The sequence below is a fragment of the Camelus bactrianus genome, chromosome 28 (genome assembly GCF_048773025.1).
Source record: "Camelus bactrianus isolate YW-2024 breed Bactrian camel chromosome 28, ASM4877302v1, whole genome shotgun sequence".
Lineage (NCBI taxonomy): Eukaryota > Metazoa > Chordata > Mammalia > Artiodactyla > Camelidae > Camelus > Camelus bactrianus.
Window position 1 is genome coordinate 12,819,568 of NC_133566.1, and position 19,118 is coordinate 12,838,685.

The window sequence follows — 19,118 nt, forward strand, 5'->3', positions numbered from 1 at the left end:
AAAGTAAACAGTGAACTGGCAAGTTTGTAGGGAATTTGATCCAGGGTTAGGGTCTGTATGCAGATCTGAAACATGTTACTTGGGGGTGGGGGGAGGGGGGTGACAGAAGAAGGCGGGCGGGCAGGGGAGGTGAGGGCGTGGGGAGGTCTCTGCAAACTAGCTACCAGGCCGTGCTGGTCCTACCCTGGGAGAGCAGCCAGCTGTGGTGCAAGACATACCTCATTAGTAGTGAGCTTGTCCTGGGGTGTCTGTGGGGACATGGTGGGTGTCGGCTGGCTGGAGGATGGGGAGGAGGAGGTGGAGGAAGTGGAGGAGGAATGGCTTTGCTGTAAGAGATCTGGCAAGAGGTGAATGCGACCGGCAAAGCCATTGCTCTCATGATGGCTGGCGCGCTTTTGGTCAACTGTACTCTGCAGAGAAAACAGGCACACTGGGCTCGCTCAGGCACTGCCGACCCTGCCTACCGCCCTGCTGACACCTGACCCTTCACGGTGCTGTGCGACTCCTCAACTCTGTTACGTCACCAAAGAAAAGCCTGGAGGAAATCGGCCGGAGTGGCTGCCGCCTCCCCGCCGGGTGCCTAAGCTCAGCCAGCAGCACTGAGTACCTCCCCTGGCAGCCATCGTGCTCAAGGCACTGGCTGTCGGGTCTGGTGCATGTGCCACACTAGCGGCTCCTATCAAAACGCTGGCGGGCTTCCCCCCCCCCACCGCTTTTCTTCTTAAATCTTTCTGTCTAAAGCTCTAGAAAGTACCCTGTCTCTTCTTTGAATCCTGGTCTTTTCCAGACCAGATCCTTCCCACTCTCTATCCGAAGGCAAGGCCACAGCATGAAAGACACTCAGGGAAAAGTCCAAAGGACTAGACAGGTGCCCTGTTCTACATGAATGAGAAGCGAATCACTTTTCTTCCATCTAAGCTAAGAAATGAACAGACAGTTGTAAAACTTGATAACCCAAACTGAGCACATCTGGGTGGGACACATATAATACTCAACAAGGGGGAGACTGACATTTGAGCACAGAAGGGGGACCTCCCCACCCTTTGGCTCCAGGACGGCCCCTGCCTGACTCAAGAGCCGGGAGCTGCGTGCGGAGCCGCTGGCTGCCCCGCCCAGGCCGGGCTCTCCCTCAGTGCTTCCCTGCACTAGGACACAGCTACGGGCTCGGCGCCGTGCGGGCCATGCAGAGGAGCAGGATGGGCACACTGCCGGCTGCCTCCGGGACACGCAGCACACCTGCCTCCCTCACCCCGGACACGCTGCCCTCGGGTCTGGTTAACATGACAACAGATGACGATGTAGGAACAGCGTGAGTGAGTGAATGAGCAGTGGGTTAATGACTACAGGAGCAGCTCAGCCTCTGACAGCGAGGACACGTGGGTACCTGGCGGACGATCAGGGTGCCCTCCTTGGACGGGGTCATGGCTGGTTCGCTTTCCACGTCGTCGTGGACAATCATGGTTTTCACGGACTCCGTTTCCCCGTTGCTCAAATTCAGAGATGACCTATCGAGACAAAGTCCGGAAGTGAAGGCCATAACCCACGAGTTGAAGATACACCGTTTAGATTGTTCACCTTCTCAGAGTCCTAAGATGAGATCAGGCTGCAGATATAAACCTTCCTCGAGGTAACTGAGTTGCAATTTCCCTTTTATAGTGAAGAAATGAAAACAGACACACAGAGGGTGGTGGACAGAGGCACAGACACGCACACCAGGGCAGAGAAGGGGACATAAGGCCATCTCCTGGCTCCAATGGAACGTTAGGTGTTCACAGGTCCTAGGAGAGGCTTGGAAAACCCCGCTTCCACGTGGAAAGAGGGCTGAGGGGGACACACATCCTCGCAAACACAGCGGGACTGACGCTGCTCGGGGGTCCTCCGGTCCAGAGCCCGGCTCCTCCGCGCCCTCCTGCTCCACGTCGTCGTCCTCCTCATCCGTCGTCCCCGACTCCTCGCTGGAGGAGGAGTAGTCTGTCACCTTGTGTGGTGGCCGCACGTCTTCCACTGCCCGCAGCTCTTTGGCCAGCGCCGTCAGATCCTAGCGAGGGGGACAGACAGAGCCAGGTGAGGGAGGCAGGAGCAGACGGCACGGGTAAGAGGTGCTCCCACTCAACTGCGGATGGAGCGGCTGCGCTGGGTTTGGGAGACTGTCCTGCACAGTGTTTACTGGGGTCGTGTGAAAGGGAGCTCTTCAAGCTTTGGACAGAAAAAGACCCCCAAAAGTCACAAGATGAACAAAAACTAGAAAACATTTTAAAAAGTTAAAGATGGTGCATGTAGTTCAAACTTACAGCCAATAAAAAAAAAAACGAAGAAAAACATCCACTTATGAGCTGACAGCATTTTTTTTCCAATTATAAGGTGAGGTTCGAGATCAACGAATGTGTGCAGAGCCTTGTAGTTTGTTATAAAGACACCAGCCCCCATGACAAAGTTTTTTTTTAAAGGAGGCTTTCCAGAAATCAAGATTCTAGTTCAACAGGGGTGATTTAAAGTATTTGTTTTTATTTTTAACTGCAACTTTTATTTTTAAGAATCTCCAAGTGAACTTAATTTAAATTCCTTTACAATGTTAAGAGTGAAGTCACGCTGTATTCGGCTCTCAGCAGCTTCACTGACCATCCATATCCTGCCACCCTCGTGAGCCAGGCCCTTGGTGTGGGGACTGAGGAAGGTCAGCGCGTGCGGCTGCAGGCAGGCGGCTCCCCCGTGAACACGCACGTCGGCCGGAGGAGCCCCAGAGTGAAACCCATCATCTTCCCTGTTCTTCTGTACTGAGATCTTTTAAGACTCAATTATTCAACTATAACTTCCAAGCGTGATTACTATCTATATTCTACATTTTCATACAGCAACCAAAGTATCTATCTTTCCACTCAAAAATTTTCAAAGTAAAGAGTTGAGAGCAAGCTTTTCTCTGTGCCTGAGACTCCGAGGTAATGGTGATGGAGGACCAGCCTGGAGGCCTGCCAACAGCCTCACGAGTACAGCAGTGGCTTTTTAAAAAGTGGTTTTAAAAGGCTATATTTCGTAATAAAAAACGCATGCAGCAAATTCTGAGTGTTAAAAAAGATGAAGCGAAAGTCTAGGGTGTTTTACTTCTAGAAAAGAACAAAGCAGCAGCTGAGGAAGCAGGAGGAATGACGTGGGGCAGGTGTCACGTTTATGAAGTGGCAGTGGAAGCAGAGTTCAGAGACGGGCTTACCACTTCGCCCTGCAGTCACAGCGGGTCCATCGGGCCAGAGAGCCACCATCGACGGAGACACAGCACAGGAAGCGCGGCAGAGAGAGGGAGGGGGCACAGAAATCAGTTCAGCGGGAAATCAAACTCCAGCAGGCTTAACCCACAGTGTGCACAGACGGGTTGGCCACGGCAACGAGGGCCAAGAAGCACGGGAACCGGTCACCTCAGCCGCTCCACGTGCCCCAGGGCAGATGTAAATCACAGGGGAGCTTAAGAAGATGATGTTAAAAAACTTATCCTAAAAGCCAGTATTTTAAACGCCCAACTCATCAAGAACACATAAAGACTGATGCTAATAAGCAAAGAGACAGAAAAGATTGTCTTTCTTTTGTATTTTTTACACAAATAGAGGGGCTGTGGGTGTGTGAGAGACAACGGCCTTCCTTGTAACCCCTCAAATCTGCAAGGCCCCGTTACTAACAGCTTTAAAAGAAAGTTCTCACAAGTTTGAAAGAAGTAAAACTGATTTTGTGCAATTCTTACAGCAGGCTTGAGAGGCCTGAAAACTTCTTTTTTGTCTTCAGGCTTTTTTGCTGCATTTTCAAGGCGCTGAGATGGAGAGCCCTCAGATTTGGACGATGCTGTGAAGTTCAGAGACAAGAGGCAGACACGTCAACACCTGAGTGTGTGCTACGAAGCAACCCCGCCCCACCTGGCCCTGCCCCCCACCGCCCACTAGTCAGCCCCACTCAGGGCAAGGTCCCCACATGCAAGTCTGAACCCCAGGATTTCTGACGCCTTCCTAAGAATCCTCCAGCGTCACCCTTCACTAACTCGTGCCCACAATGCCTTGTTATGCTACAGTGACACAGCAGAAGAAATATTCACTAATCTATTATTACGATAGGTTAAAATAACCAATGTTGATGACAACACTGGTGGAGTTTATACTGAAAAGAGTGGGTGCAAGTCTCAGCCTGGACATTTAGCTGATCACCTTGGGCAAGTTACCTAATCTCACTGACCTGCAGTTACGTGAATCTACAGAATGGAGACACCACACACACACACACACATCTGCACATGAAGTGCTCTGCATGTCAAGCTCTCTAACCTTAACTCTTTATTATTAAAGTTATGATGACTGTCAGTGTCATCAGAACCTCACTGGGACGCTGTGACACACGGCCCTGACCCCCATGTTGTTCCAGGGTCAACTGTGCTGACCACAGCCCGACACGATGCACAGGGAAGGCAGAAGGAAAGGCCTCCTACATCTCACTCTGAAGCGCTCCCCGGAGCCGCTCTGGGACCCGGGGTGGGAGCCGGGCTGGGATCCTGAGTTGCTGGACCCCGAGGAGCTGCCGCTGCCAGGCCTGGGCACCAGCTTCTCCACTCTCTCCCACAGCAGCCGGGGCTCGATGCTGCTGTTGGACAAAAGGAGAGAACAGCCGACGCGTTATCCCAAGATGCAGAGTCAAGTCACAAGCACGCACGGTGTGCACTGGGGGCTTTGAAATGTAGGAAAAAATGACAAAATCCACCTGCAAACAGCACTGATCGTTAAATGCACCACAAGTTACAGTGATGTTATTCACTCAATCTCAGGTATCTTAACGAACCAGCAACGCTGAAAGATATTCCACCACTAGCTGACCTTCATCAGCTGTGAGAAGAAATGCTACTGTTCGGTCTAGAAGTGCCATTATTTCTCTCATAGCTACAAACTCAGTTTATTATAAAAAAAAACCCACCTATATAATTACACACAGAATCACACCATTCACGGCACCAATCCATCACTGCTCTCAGCAACTGACACTCATGCAGTCCCCTCCCTTGTCCAAGAGCTGGGCCGGAGACGCGACAAAGAACACGGGCCACGGTGCAGCCCCAACTCGGACACACCACCACACGGGTTTCCTAGGTAAGAATGAAGGCGCAGACGCAGGCACGGGAGAAGCCCGCTGTCCACCCCTGCAGCGTCTGGGCTGTCATCCACCTCACTGCGAATGGTACATGCGGCACCACGGACACAAGGCTGCCTTCGGAGGTTCCACGCTCATCAAGGCAGGAACAAGCCTCACGACCTCGTCCTCCTCTGAGGCCCTGGGCCCTGGAACTCACTGAGATGATGGGAACATTCCACGCTGAGCCGGGCAACAGGGCTGCCACCAGCTGCACGTGCTTACCAAGCACCCGAAATGGGGCTAGTGCAGCTAAGGAAATTCAGTTTATCTTTACTCAATTTCAATTAAGTTAAATTCAAATTTAAGTAGTCTCGTGTGGCTCATAGCCATTGTATACAACAGAACAGCTCTGGCACCTGAAAATATTACCATTATGTGGTTAAGTCACGAGTCTACTGCAGACTGTAAGTCAACCCCTGCCTTCTCCATGGCCTGTGCGTGGTTTCTGCGCCACTCCCAAGGCCCGGGACCGCCCTCTAGAGAACAAGCTCTCTCGGGCTACAGCTCTCCAGGACCTCCCTTCCCCGTTGCTCCTTCGACTCACAGAGACAGGTGGCCTTCCCTTTAGAACGGCCACAACGACCGAGCTGAGCCCCTCTTCTCACTGCGGGTCAGCTCGATGTTATTCACGAGAGTGGACTTCACAGCGTTTTCTCTGACAAGCTACTCCTCTCTCTGTCCCAGAACTCCCAGGTCTGTGAGCATCTCTATGAGAGCAGGGGACACGGACTGCAGGAGACTGTCCCCAGGCGCCCCTCCTCTCTCACCTGGTGGAGTTCCTTTGACCTGCTTGGCTGTTCTGCTGTCCACTGCCCTGCAGCGGGGAGTCCCGACGGGACAGGACAGGGGACCGAGACGTTGTTCTCACAGGGACCTTTGGGTACAAAACACAGTGGTTAAATTACCGAAAACATGAGGGGGAGAAGACAACAGATTTCCTACCAAAACATCTCCCTGAGGCAGTCTTCATCACTCTGGCCTGACAGTCACCGGCCTACCCCACCCCACCCTTCTCTGCCCTGCACTGATTCAACAGAGACAGGAAATGCAGTCAAAGGCGTAAAGGAGCCAGGAACACCTTTCTGTGCTTCTGTGACACTTAAGTGGTGCTGGCACTGAAGCTGCGGCAGGGGACATAGAGTATTTTGCTGAGATAATGTGAGAATTGGGAAAATAAGCTCAGAGAAACCAAATAATGGGCTGCAACTGGATCAGCAGGAAACAAAGACTGCAGGAAGCAAGAAAATATTCAGAGGAAGCAAATTCCAAGTGGAGGAAAATTAAATTAAAATGTGCCTTTTTGTTCAATTTCAGCATTAAGTAATTACAAAACCAAAAATAAAAACAGAAACAAAATTAAAACAAAACCCATCCAAATAAAAACAAAAATCCTCAATTAAAAAAAAAATCATTCTTTGAAACGTATGTTAATTTTTTTCCCTTTTAAGACCTCTTCAGAAAATTTTGACTTCGATAATGGGATGAAGTCTACTTTCGTAGCTTCTGTATAAATTTAAACGAGACAGCTGCTGAAATGTACTTTTGATTCTATTTGCTCTAGCAGCACACTCTTTATAGGGGTGTTCTTAAATTATCTCGTTCCCTTGTGCTGAAATACAGTTAGCAACAACAGTGAAATGCTCATTGGCCCAGCGGGATAAAGCTGCCTCATTACGGAATTTTCTCCCCAGCATAAAAAGTTCCTTTGCAATTTCATTGCCCCTTAATTCTGGTGACATCACCACACCCTTAACGGAAATAAATACTTAAAAAAAAAAAAATAACAAAAAGGAAAAAGAAGCACACGTCTGTCTTTCTGCTTCTTACCCTTGGAGGCACCTCGTCACTGTCTGATCTAGACCAAGCCTTTTGGGTGGGCTCAGGTACCTCCGACTTAGAGTCAGAACTCTGACTGAGCACCTCACTGCGGGAAGGTGGACATGGGTCCTGAGAGCGAAGATGGTGGTGTGCAAATTTGGGAGGAGAAGGGTCACTGAAGGAATGGGATCGCGAGACAGGGGAAACATTGTTCTTGAGAGACGCCAGGTGGGACCACTGTACCTTACAAGAAAACAAAACACATAACATTCAATGCGTTCTGCAGAAAACGCTTTTCTGGTCAATACCAAATCCAAGCAGGAGCCGGGGCAGAGCACAGGGGCGGCTCAGAATTAGGTCGGCCAAGCAGGGAAACAGTTACACTCTAAGCGGAGAGGTCTGGGGAGCACACTATGCGGAAAAGAACAAATGCACGTTTATAAGGAAAACTCTCAATATCCAGACAGATGTTACATACAGGTAGCAGTAAACATAAAGATTTAAAAAAAAAAAAAAAAAAAGGAAAAGAAAAGAAAGAAAAAGCCTCCTACAGCGCCCTGAGGGGGTCAACCTGCTACGTGCACTTCCATGTCAAAGCGGACTGGATGGACAGAGGAAGGAAACCACAGGACGGACACGGCCAGGCGTGCAGACCTCTCTACCATCCGCACGTTAGCGGGCAGGGCAAGCTTTCAGACCCAGTGACCACAGAGCCACACATTTACTATGCAAAGACACCCCCCCCTGCATTCTGACAGACTGTACAGTATAACTTAAAAGCCGCCAACTTTTCAAATACAGCAACAATTTTCCTTCTTTCTTCTCCCAAGTCTTAAAACACTCAAACCCTTAATAACTCCATATGTCTTCATACTAGTTAGGAAAAAAAGAACTTTATTTCTTTAGAAATATACAGCACTCTGATGGATGGGGGAGTCCATCTACTTGACAACTGAAGAAATAAGACAATTACTTGTCAATGGAGTTTCTCTGGTTGCTTTTAAATTGAAAAAGCAATCTCTGGAATAACCCGCAATTTCTTTAAATTATAATTTTTGTTTTAAAATAATTGTTCAATATCACAATTTACATAATTCTAGCTATACACCTATTATACCACTGCTATGAAAACCTTAAATACCAAATCACGGATGGCTCTACCCTGCCGAACGTGAGATTCGGAATTAGTTCCAGGCCTGTGGTTTCTAGGTGAGAGTCACATAATCCCAGACTTCTAAAATGCTGAAGATTTTCAGCGGGAAGCCATGTAACTGAAAATATTACCTGTAGCTATAATTTAAAAAATGAGTTTTAAAATGAAGTCCTACACGAGAAAAAGTTTTCTCTAAAGTATGTTTCTGTAAGCATAGATTTCAGCCAAAAGCAATTTTAGATAGAAAAGGGGACAGGGACACTCTTTCTAGGCACTGCGCTAATTAATCATTAGTATGAAAAGCAGTCTTCATAATTCAGGAACTTCTGTTTTCTAAACTGTTACTGGCCACAGAGGTAAGATTTTCTCTCTTTGGTGAGTTTAACCTTCATCAGACCTCTTCCACTGGCCCCTCTCCCCTCCCTTCCCACATCCTGCTTCCCTCTGAGTCCCTGTCTGTTCCCCCTTCACTCCCCGGAGTTGCCCGCCTGCTTGTGGGTAACTCTTCTGTGAATCAGGAGCTGCTGGTTCCACGTAAACACCGCCCTCCCACACCCGCCCCGCCAGGCGTAATCCTGGGTCTTCTTTTTCACTGTAAAACTGTTCCATACCAAGGATGTTTACCGTAAAGTACATTCAAATCCTCATCTGGGTTTTGTTTTTCAGAACTTCTGTCCCACAACACATGCAAACATCAATGACAGGTAAACTCGGGCTCAAGAACTGTTCCCAATATTCTAGACTACATAGCTGCACAGGGCAAAACGCCCAAGAGTCCACTATTTTCAGCAGGAGTGGGAACCAGTGTTTTAAGGACCCCTAAGACCTCTGACATGGGTCACCTCTGCTATCTGCTCTCTCCTCCCCACCCAGACAAGGCAGAACCTGGGACCGACCCAACACCTTCACCCTGACCCCCTTCAGGGAAATCCACCCCGACCCACTGGATCGTAACCTTTTTTTTGATATTGAATCTTTTGAGAATCTAATAAAAGGCCCTTTTCCCAGAAAAATATATACATTTGGACAAATCAAAATTTTCTACATGGAATTTCAGAGCCGCCCACTCGTGGAACTGGCCAGCAGCCAAGGATCTCAGGTTAAAAAAAGGTCCAGGGTCTCCCCCTACGTACTTACGGCACTAACTTTCTTAAAAAATCTCAACCGAAAAGGCTGCGTTCGAATAATGAGGCACTGGTTTACAAATATGAGTCAGAGAAGGCAAAGCGTTAAGACTAAGGGAAGAAATCACTGACTGCAGATACTCTTAATAAGCACAACCACCATCTTGAGAAAGAAAACCCCGCTCTTCCCTTTCAGCTGAGGCTACACCCTCTTCGGCCTTCAGCTCACTCCTGCTAATCGCTTCTCTTTCCAAATGTGCTAACAAACCAAACTGAGTATTTCAGGCAGGCTGGTGGCTCCGTGCACTGTCCCGTGAGCCTCCTCAACCCACAGCCAACTGGCCGTCGCTACCTGTGGCTCGGCTGGTCTCTGCAGGGCAGGGTGCACACACTCGGAGTTGCCATTGGAAAAAGACTCTGATCTGGAAGGCACTGGTGGCTCCAATACTCTGCCTGTCTGCTTAGACTGGGCTTCAGGGGAGCTGTGGTTAGTTTTCCTAAATCTATCTTCCACCTGCATCAGAGAATTAGAAGACATAACAACTCAGGGTTAGTAGGGGAAAAGCAGAGACACCAAAGAAAGCCTGAAAGCACCGGGACCCTAAAGAGACATCTTCTGTTTTCTTCAATTACAAGAATAACACTGGGCTAGGATTTGATTCAGAATAAAAAATATGGAGATAAAAATTAAGAGGCAGCCTTGACAATCTCCCCCTGGCAAGAGTTCTAGGAGTGCACATGATGATACACCAGAGAACAAAAATTAACCTGCCGCAGCCAACGAAACAACTTACTGAAAGAGTATCGTCAGGAACTAAAACGCCTTTCATTCCACCAAAAACAAAGGCATTCCGGACCCAGCAGAACACCGGTTCCAAGAATCTGCTGTCCCACCTCCAGGCCCAGGTTCTGCGCACTGGGGGCACCAACCAGCACATGTTCCTGGCGGCCCCCAAGGCCCTGCTTTGCCGCACCTGCTCCCAGAGGCTAAGGCGGCCTGAGTGCCCCACTCAGGAACAAGCCCTGACAGCCAGGAGCCAGTGAACCGGGCAGGGGCCGCCCCATCTCGTGGGGGCTCTGCAGACACAGGCACCCCGGCCACCACCCCCTCATTCCAATGAAGACAGACTCCGCCACACACTCCTCTCCCCCCGCCTGGCTCAGTGCTCACCCCCTGGTCCTCTAGGCAGAAACACTGACCAGCGAGGAGCAAGCAACTCGGCCCCCGCACCCCCCAGCTTGGCCATCGCCCGGCTGTACCTCCCGGGCCCGCTCGGCCGGCTCGTGGTGGGCCTTGGGCTCGGCGGCGTGGAAGCTGGGCTTGGTCCTCTCTTGCGGCGGCGGCGGCTGCGGGGGCTGCGGGTGCGGCCTCCGGTGGTCGTGCTGTAGAGACAGGAGATAGGCTTGTTCTTGCTGCAGCTGCCGCTGGAGCCGCTCGGCCTGCCGGTGCTCCTCCATCTCCCGCCAGCGGCACTCCTTGGGGGGGAGAGGACACACTTAGTGCGTGGCTCCGGGGGTGCGCCCAGCCCGCCCGCAGTGTGGCTTCCTGGAAGACAGGCGCCTCCGCTCCTCTCCTTGGACAGAGCCACGCGGCTGGGCCTACCTGGCACTTCGCCTGCGGGGAACCCTGCCCACGGGCGCTAACCACAGTACCCCTGCACGGGGTGAGAGACCGCAATTACACGCCGCCTTCGGTGGCTTCGAAGGGTACTTCGAGGGTTCTAGGTAAAAGCCCTACGGCAAGGTGCTTTGAACCTTCTGCCCTCAGTGTTCTAGCTTGTTCACCAAGTGCCAGGTTCTGCTCAAAACCCTGTCTGTCGACCCAACAAGAACAGTTCACCAAGTCACAGGAAACAGACAGATGAACAGAGGCCACCTCAAGATGTGCCCAAAGCGGTGAGACCACGGGGACGTCTCCCCGTGAGCCCGCTGCCCACGGTGCTCTGGTGGTGGGCACAGCCACGCCCCGCTCGGGGACCCCCCGCTGCAGCCCGGGACGCGCGCGGGGCGTTACCAGTAGCACGGCCTGCTCCTGGAGCAGCTGCTGCTGAAGGAGTTCCAGATGCCGCTGCTCCTCTTCCAGCTGCCGCCGGATATACTCCTGTCACACAGAAATCACCCGGCAGGCAAGTCACCCGCAGGGAAGCACCAGGGCCGCCCCAACGGAGCGCCCCAAACCGCCGGCCCCGGCGTCTCGGCCCCTCACTGATCCCTTTGGCGGTCAGTAGCTATAAATCCTGCAGCTGAGGGCTTTCCCAAGAACTTCAACTCAGCCTCAGAGATCTAAAGCATGTAATACGTGATGGTATGGACCGCCGAGACACCACACGGGGGTGCAAGGCGCCGCACTCCTCCCCGCCAGGACGGCCAGCCCCACGGCGACCGGAGCTGACTCAGAAGCCAGGCGCTCTCATCCCTCAGTGTCTGCTTGACGGTCACTTGTAAGCAGCGTGAAATGCCAAGTTTTTAAAAACCCAAACCCAAATCCTGCTTAATACTGAACAAAACAAACATGATCTGTGTTTTCTCTGACAACAGAGAAGGTACCTAGAGTGACTACACACTGGGAATGCAGACAGACTCCTCCCAAGTGAACGGGCCCAGACTTTGTGTGTGTGTGTGTGTGTGTGTGTTCGTGTTCATGAGAGGAGAGAGAGGAGGGCTGGGGTGATGTGTATAAATCTCTGTAACAATGCAAACAGATAAACACATTCAACACACATTACGTAAAGAGGAAAGATCCATCCTCCAAGTCTGACGGACTGGGGCATCAGGAGACACTGACCTATGACAGCAGACTAGTCTCCAACAAGCCCTCGACCCCCGTGTTCTCAGTCTCCTCATCTGAGAGGTGAGAACCAAGAACATTCTCTCCTAACTCTCCAGACTGTGAGGCTCAAGTGTGAAATACATACAAAAAGTGTGAGCACTTTACAAACGAAAGACATTTCATTTCTTTTCAACAAGGGGAGCCGCACGGCTCTGCAAAGGGAGCCGACTGAAGGGTCTGTTGGGGAGATTTCACTTTGAAGTTCAGACGGTTTCTTCACAGTGTCCACGGCTGATCGCCCACTTGGACCACAGTGGACACCTTAAAATAAAGTAGCCAGACACCTGGGCTAGGCAGGAGTTCTAGGCGACCACTTGTTCTGGCTGAGAATGCTGGAGAGCAGACATCACGACATACACGTCCATAGAGACTCTTACTTACAAAGAAAATTTAGCCCAAAAAAGCCAATCGGGGCAGAGGGGAAGTGCAGAGCTCATTGACAGAGCATGTGCTTAACATGCATGAGGTCCTGGGTTCAATCCCCAGGCCCTCCACTAAAAAAATAAGTAAGTAAATAAATAAACCTAATTACCCCCCTACCCAAAAAATGAAGAGGAAGAGCTATTTAAAAAAAAAAAGCCAGTCTGGATAAACTGTTACATGCAAGGCCACTGGCAGGGGCACCGTGATCCCAAGCCAGACTCCAGGCCCACTGTGTAAGCCTAACCCGCCAACACAGCGGCCACGGCAGAGAGGACCTTGACTCCCACCTCGCCCCTTCCCCGCACCAGGCAGGATGCTTCTCTGCCTTCACATCACAGGGACACCTGGACAGCTCACCCCAGCCCAGATCACAGGGTCCGGGCACAGAGACCACAGTGTCACAAGTGCACAGAGGCCCCCACAGCACTGACGCGGGGAGCACCGGGGAATAAAGCGGACTTCTGACGCTATTTTTGTAAAAGAAGGGGTGAGAACACTGGCTGTACACAAAAGCCACCGATTCCACTAGAGCACTGAAGATTAGAACTACATTCACACTCTCTTCTCCCAGACAAATTTCAAGAATTGTCCCTTGGTGACTTAGTTTTTTAAAGTTTGTATGTCTTCTCCTCTTTGTAGTCCCTAAGTATAAATCACAGTATGAGAAGCAAAACACACCACAGGCAACTGGCCAGTAATGTCAGTAAAGTTACAGAAAGAGAATCACTTAAATTCCAACAAACAGTGGTATGCAGACCCAACGCTCGGAAAACCCGAGGCAAATGATCAGTATTAAGGACAGTGGCTGAATAACCCAATGTGGACGTTAACATCATCGTTTGTAAGCGCTGTTAAGTATGAATGTCAGGTATTACTTAAATTGGTCCCTATTTATATTTTTTTCCTTTATTCGAAGCTCTTAAGAGAGTAATCGATTCAAAGACATGAAAGGCAGAGAGCCTGTGACTGGATTCACGAGACGACACAGACGACAAAAAGCACAATTTCTGTTTGCACAGGTGGGTCAGGAAGCACAGCCCTGAAGACAACAGTACCTGACACTGATAACATGCCGTCAGGTGTCACTGAGACCTCATCTTTTGTGGGCCAATGTTATCAGCTGTTGTAACGTTACATATGTACATAATGAATTGTATGCAAACACTTACTACAATATCCAATTAGTCACTGGATACTTCAAACATTTCTCATAGGAAATGTCTCACAGTTGGTTTTAAATTTCACTTTTAAAAAAGGTTAATTATCATCCAGATATTTGAGGTTCAAAGCATTTACGCCAGACCTAAGAAGACACATTCAGAAATCATCATGCTAGTGGAAGACCACGCAGCTGGTTTCCAGAGATTTGAGTGCAGTGAGCTACGGGGCTGTGTGTAAAGACAAGAGTCCACGTGCGGGCCTGCTTCCAACTGCACTCCTGCGTTTTCAAATCTCTGAGTCCTGAACACATGTGTGCGTGTGTGTGCGTTTTCTAGCCCAGAGTCCCCCAGTCTGCAAGGACAGACCCCACAGGGTCCCGCCTGGAGCACTGACCTGCTCTCTCTCCACCCTCCGCTTCTCCTCCTCGGCCCGTCTCCGCTCCGCATCCTCCAGACGCCTCTTCTCCTCCTGCTCTCGTCGCCGCTGCTCTCGGTCCTGCTGCCGCCGGGCCTCCCGCTCTCTCCTTTGTTGCTACGTGAGCAAAGGTACCCGGTCAGCAGGCCTCCCACCGCGCTCTCAGGACACTGCGCTGACGAGGCCGCGTCTGTGGACCCCCCTCCACGGGCCAGATCTCCCCACGCTGCCCTCGGCCTAAGTACTGGTCAGAGCCCGGCTCTGTTTTGGTGGCAGTTATTCCCCACGGAACGTGGAGACAGGGGATTTCTTACCCTTGAGCATCACTAACCGTCACCCAGGACCCTTAGGCCAGAAGAAAAAGCAATGACTAGAGGAGAACAGAAGCAGCGCAGGAAGGAGAGGAGCATCTAAAAGGGGGAGAAAGGAAGCACCAACCAGGGAGGGAGGTGCTGCCGTCGATGCGGACAAGGGGCCCGCCATCCTCACCACGGACACAAAGCTGCCACCGAGCACGCACTCCCCGCAGGTCTCGCAGGCCAGGCCAAGCACCCACGTTTCCTTCGCCTAATGTGATTCTCACAGCCACCCCAGGACGCAGGCACGTCACTCCCGCGCCACAAAGGAGCGAATGGACTCAGAAGAGTGGCGTACCCAGTGTCGCCCAGCTACTAAGCCCCAGGTCACGGCCTCTGCCTCCACGCTGACCCAGCACCACCTGCACCCCGTCCCCAGGTGAGCCCCGGGCTCGCTCTCACAGCCTCTCCTCTCCCACAGCGCAGAGTGACGTGTCTCACCTGGCCTCGGACGCCCGTCGGTCAGCAAAGCACGTCTACCGCGCGGGGCGTAAAATCAGCCGAGTCCCCCCGCGACTGAAAAGCACTGGCCTCAGACCCCCGGTACGGGTCCCCCCTCACCCCACGTCGCTCCTGAGCCCCTGAGCCGGGGCAGCTTTTCACATCTGGGGGGGAACTGAGCTCTCGGTTCTATTTCACTGACGTTCACTTAAATTTCAACCGTCCTGCGTGGCCAGCACAGCTCTGGGGAAGCCACGGCACCAGACTTCTCAAGACCCAGGAAGCAATCAGCACCACGGGCCTTTGTGACAGACGTCGGCCAGTAAACCAGCAGTCTGGGGGAAGGCTACGGGGACATCCGACACCAGCACTGACAAGGGGACTACAGTGGAGGTGGTCACTGCACGTGACTGTTCCTCCTGGGTCTCCCCGCCCTCAGCCAGCCTATTCTTTGAGGGCAGACACTTTACAGTGATTTCCTGAGAGACGTAAACAAACGTCTTCCACGTGGAACAGCGGGTTGGAACCCGGCCCCTCGGGTGAGAATTCCAGCACCACTGTTCTCAGTGACATCTGGAGTCAGCTTCTGGCCCCACCTCCTCTCTTATTCCACAAAATTCTCATTGTGCCCCCCGCCATCGTCTGTTCTTAGAATTCAATGCACAGAACTCCCCCATGTTCCATGGGTGGGGTTGGGTTGTAAAAAGAACCGAGTTCCCATCCTGGTGATTAGAAACTACAACCTGAATGGCTAAGACACCTCTAGTAAATTCTACCTCCTCCCACTGCCCTGGCCCAGCGCTGCTGGTCACCTGCCAGCTTAACGCCTTTAGCTCTTCCTATTTCCGCACCCACCCCGTCCTGCCCTGACGCCGCACAGCCTGCACTCGGGGCCTGTGTGCTGCCCCGCACCCCTCAGACGGATGACCTCTGCCCTCTAAACACCAGCTCCCAGAAAGTCAGACCCACAAAACCACCCCGCCCCAGGACACCACGAACAATATGACCCAGAACTTGAGAGTCACATCCAGGAAGTGCTCTGGGGCCTTTCCTCTTCCAGGCAGACAAAGCTACGATCTCTTATTTTACACCTTTTGCTTCTTCAATACAGGAGCAAAAAGAACAGATTGGTTTTCACCAGTACACCACTTACAATAAACACACAGTTGCTAAGAACACAACCCCATCGGTACAATATTTAAGTACTAGGTGTATCTATCCGATACACGTGCTCGATTTTTTTTACTGACGGGATGCATGATTAAAACTCTTTTCAGGCCACCGTGTGGTGCTAACCAAGGCCACGTGACCACAGACACCCCCCCCCCTCCACCACAACGGCCTTAGAGACAAGCCCCGCTGCCCTACATATCATGCAGGCCACCGAAAGTCCTTTCAGTTTTAGGAATGATGCTGGAGTGAAGGTGTTGCTTAGCCCCGTGGCATCACACAACAAAAGGAAATCCATGGTTGCGCATGTGTTTTCCTCTCTTGCGATTTACAAAATCTTGAAAAATTCTTTAGTTAAAAGCAAAGCTGATGCCTTGGCCGTTACCGGCAAGGACTCTCCCAGAGAGAGCCAGACAAGATAAGAGTCTCCAGCTAGAGTCCTGGTTGCTGCCGTCTGGAAGCCCGGCTGGGTGGCCGCACACCCTGGCAGTCCAGATGTGGGCAAGTATCCCACTCAATCGGCCATTTCCAGAGAAGAAATAGGGAAGTTGCAGAGGAAAAGCAGAGCAGAGGGAACCAGCCCCAGAGCTGGCATCCGTGTGCCGGCCCCACCCATGAACCACGGCCACCCCGGCCACTGCGGGCAGGTCTGCCCTCCTCATCCCTCTCCTGCTTCCCACGCCGGGCTGTCGTCACCCGGAGTCTTGGCGAGCAACAGAATTCCGTGTGCATCCTCTGGTCTCGTGGGCCCGGACCCTGACTGAAAGCCTGCATTCTCCTGCGAGGCAGTCAGCTCCAACGTGGTGGGACGTGCAGAATCCATTTCTGGGGGTTATTTCCAACTGCATGGAAGGCAGTGCTCCCAGCCCAGTGGGAAATCCTGACTCCATCTAGGTAAATGCTACTAAGAACTTTAAATTTAAATTTTAAATGCTTTTATGAGTAGCTTTTTCAATTTAATTTGTTTTAAATGTTTTAATCAAAGTGCTAGATACTTTAAGAAGTCAAAAAGGATACAAGGCTTCTGTCAAACTTCACTCCCAGCTCTTCCTTCCAAGGCAAAACCACTTTCAATGCTTTCAGCTTTTCCCATAGTATTTACATCCCTATTTTTAAATAATGTACTTACAGAGCTATTTAGATTTCTTTCCACTTTAGACACCATCTATTGACTTCTCCCAAAGAACAGTCATTGCACCTCACCACCCTACGCCCCCAGTCTAGCCACGTGATAATATCTGGTTAAACGAAAACCACAATGAAGGCTGAGTCACATACGAGTTAAAACCAAATGTTACTAATTGCCTTACTTTTGTGTGTTTGGCTGGTCTTCTATGGGCCTGTCACTCCATCATCTGTCAAGTCCCTTACACCCCCATCCGTGCAGAGTCCCTCAAGTCCTTCTCTTGTCTTCACACTTGCTCAGGAGACTCCTGGAGGATGTGCTCCAGCAAATAAGGGCGAAGCTGTCAGGAGCACTGGGAAACCAGGATCCCACTTCACACGGAACAAAATTTTTCTCTTGCTTTACTTTGTTTTTAATTTCTTCTATGTCCTCCCACCTCGCTAAAACTGTGGGCCCTTTGGCATCTGCAGGCATGAATGTGACTGTGGGTCCTCTTGGTGGGGGAGGTGCTGATGGGTGACACCCACGTGTAACCCCACACTGCACAAGTGGGCCCCACGGCCCAGCAACACGTGCCACTCCAGGGCTGAAAACCTGGGCAGCCCCTCAAGATGAGAGATGATTTTTAAAAAAATACCTACAGAAAAAGTCCTGAAGATCCCATCAGCAAGTCAACAACTAAAAGGGAGAAGCAAGTAGCAGGGAAAGTGACTCAGAGCCATAAGGGAAGTCCTTGGCCGGGTCCACCCGCCAGCGTTGAAAGTCTACAGAGCAGAGTCGTCTTTGCAACGGGTAAGACGGGGACACACAGGGAACTGGAGTTTTCCCTTTTTTCTTTTGAAGAAAAGAACCTCAATGCAAAGTCAGACGTCGTCTCCTATGTATAACTAAAAGGTCATTCACACAGTGATTTTAAATGCGCTGCTGTTGTAACGGCACCAGATGTTTGCTAAAAACAAATCTTCCTTAAGAAATGTTCTTTTTTTTTTAAAAAATAAAGTAGCAAGCCAAACCATAGACAAATGTCTCTTGCTTGCTTTAACCAATAACCTGACAGTCTCCGTGAGGCCAAAACGAAGTACAGATTGGGAGACAGGAATCTTAGATACGCAGCAGGTTCAAAGCCATGTCCGAAGTACAGCAGCCACCGTGGTGATCTTAACTTAGAAACGGATGGGTCTTCCCTCTAGGACGTCTTGTGTCATGTTTCTGTCAAACTTAGACAAAGAATGAGAAGGCGCTGACCACATCAGTGGATGTCACGAGGCATGGGAGGGGCAGTTAGTAGGGGCCAAGGCAAGATCCAATGGAAAAAGAGCACAAAACCATTCAGATAAAACGACAATCTGATTGAACAATCTTCATTTTTGCTTCAAGAAAAGGGAGTAAGAATAGACTGGGAGAAAAAGCTGGCCGGGGTGAGGAACTCCTAGCTAGAGGCGAAGCACTGTGTGAGCCGAAGGACAACTTCTGGCGGAGGGAGGTCACCGCCCCACGAGGCCCTGAGCCTGGGTGAGAGCAGGCTGAGAAAGCACTGGGCGTGTCCGGCAGAGGAGCGCCGGGAGGCCTGCCGCACACCTGAGGAGCGTGGGAGGGAAGACGAAACCGCTGGGGTGAACCCGGCTGTGGGGCCTCTGCCCTCCCCCCTTTCCTCCCAGGACCGTCCATGGGCGACACGGGAAGCGGGAAACAGAAGCACCATCTTCAGCAAAACCGGGAGACAGACCCAACAGTATCTGCAAGGACTTCCCCCAGTTCACAGGTGTCAAGGAAGAGGAAGCAGAGGAAACAAAGGAGCACCAAGGAAGAGGGGAGGGCACCCGTGCGCAGGTGACCTGTCCCAGGCGAAGGGCCCGCGACGCGCAGGGCACTCACCCTCACCGGCAGAGGCTCTGAATCAGGAGTGGGGCGCAGAGGCGGTCCCGACTGCGCGGCACTTTCCGAGGAA

At 51.3% G+C, this 19,118-nt stretch overlaps 1 protein-coding gene across 50 annotated transcripts in view; it reads right to left on the minus strand.

Moving 5' to 3' along the window:
* MAP4K4 (mitogen-activated protein kinase kinase kinase kinase 4) overlaps positions 1-19,118 on the minus strand; it is a 143,760-nt gene that overhangs the window by 18,581 nt on the left and 106,061 nt on the right. For 4 of the 50 annotated variants that reach the window (XM_074354548.1, XM_074354550.1, XM_074354551.1 and 1 more), the window contains exons 13-23: positions 14,057-14,194; positions 11,264-11,350; positions 10,510-10,725; positions 9,602-9,763; positions 6,982-7,215; positions 5,922-6,028; positions 4,460-4,611; positions 3,728-3,825; positions 1,863-2,038; positions 1,385-1,505; positions 219-410 (exon numbers count right to left, since the gene is read on the minus strand). In XM_074354548.1, the coding sequence (XP_074210649.1) occupies positions 219-410; positions 1,385-1,505; positions 1,863-2,038; positions 3,728-3,825; positions 4,460-4,611; positions 5,922-6,028; positions 6,982-7,215; positions 9,602-9,763; positions 10,510-10,725; positions 11,264-11,350; positions 14,057-14,194 (1,683 nt within the window). The remainder of the gene's footprint in view (positions 1-218; positions 411-1,384; positions 1,506-1,862; positions 2,039-3,727; positions 3,826-4,459; positions 4,612-5,921; positions 6,029-6,981; positions 7,216-9,601; positions 9,764-10,509; positions 10,726-11,263; positions 11,351-14,056; positions 14,195-19,118) is intronic. The other 46 variants (XM_074354560.1, XM_074354565.1, XM_074354583.1 and 43 more) reach the window with 30 other exon arrangements.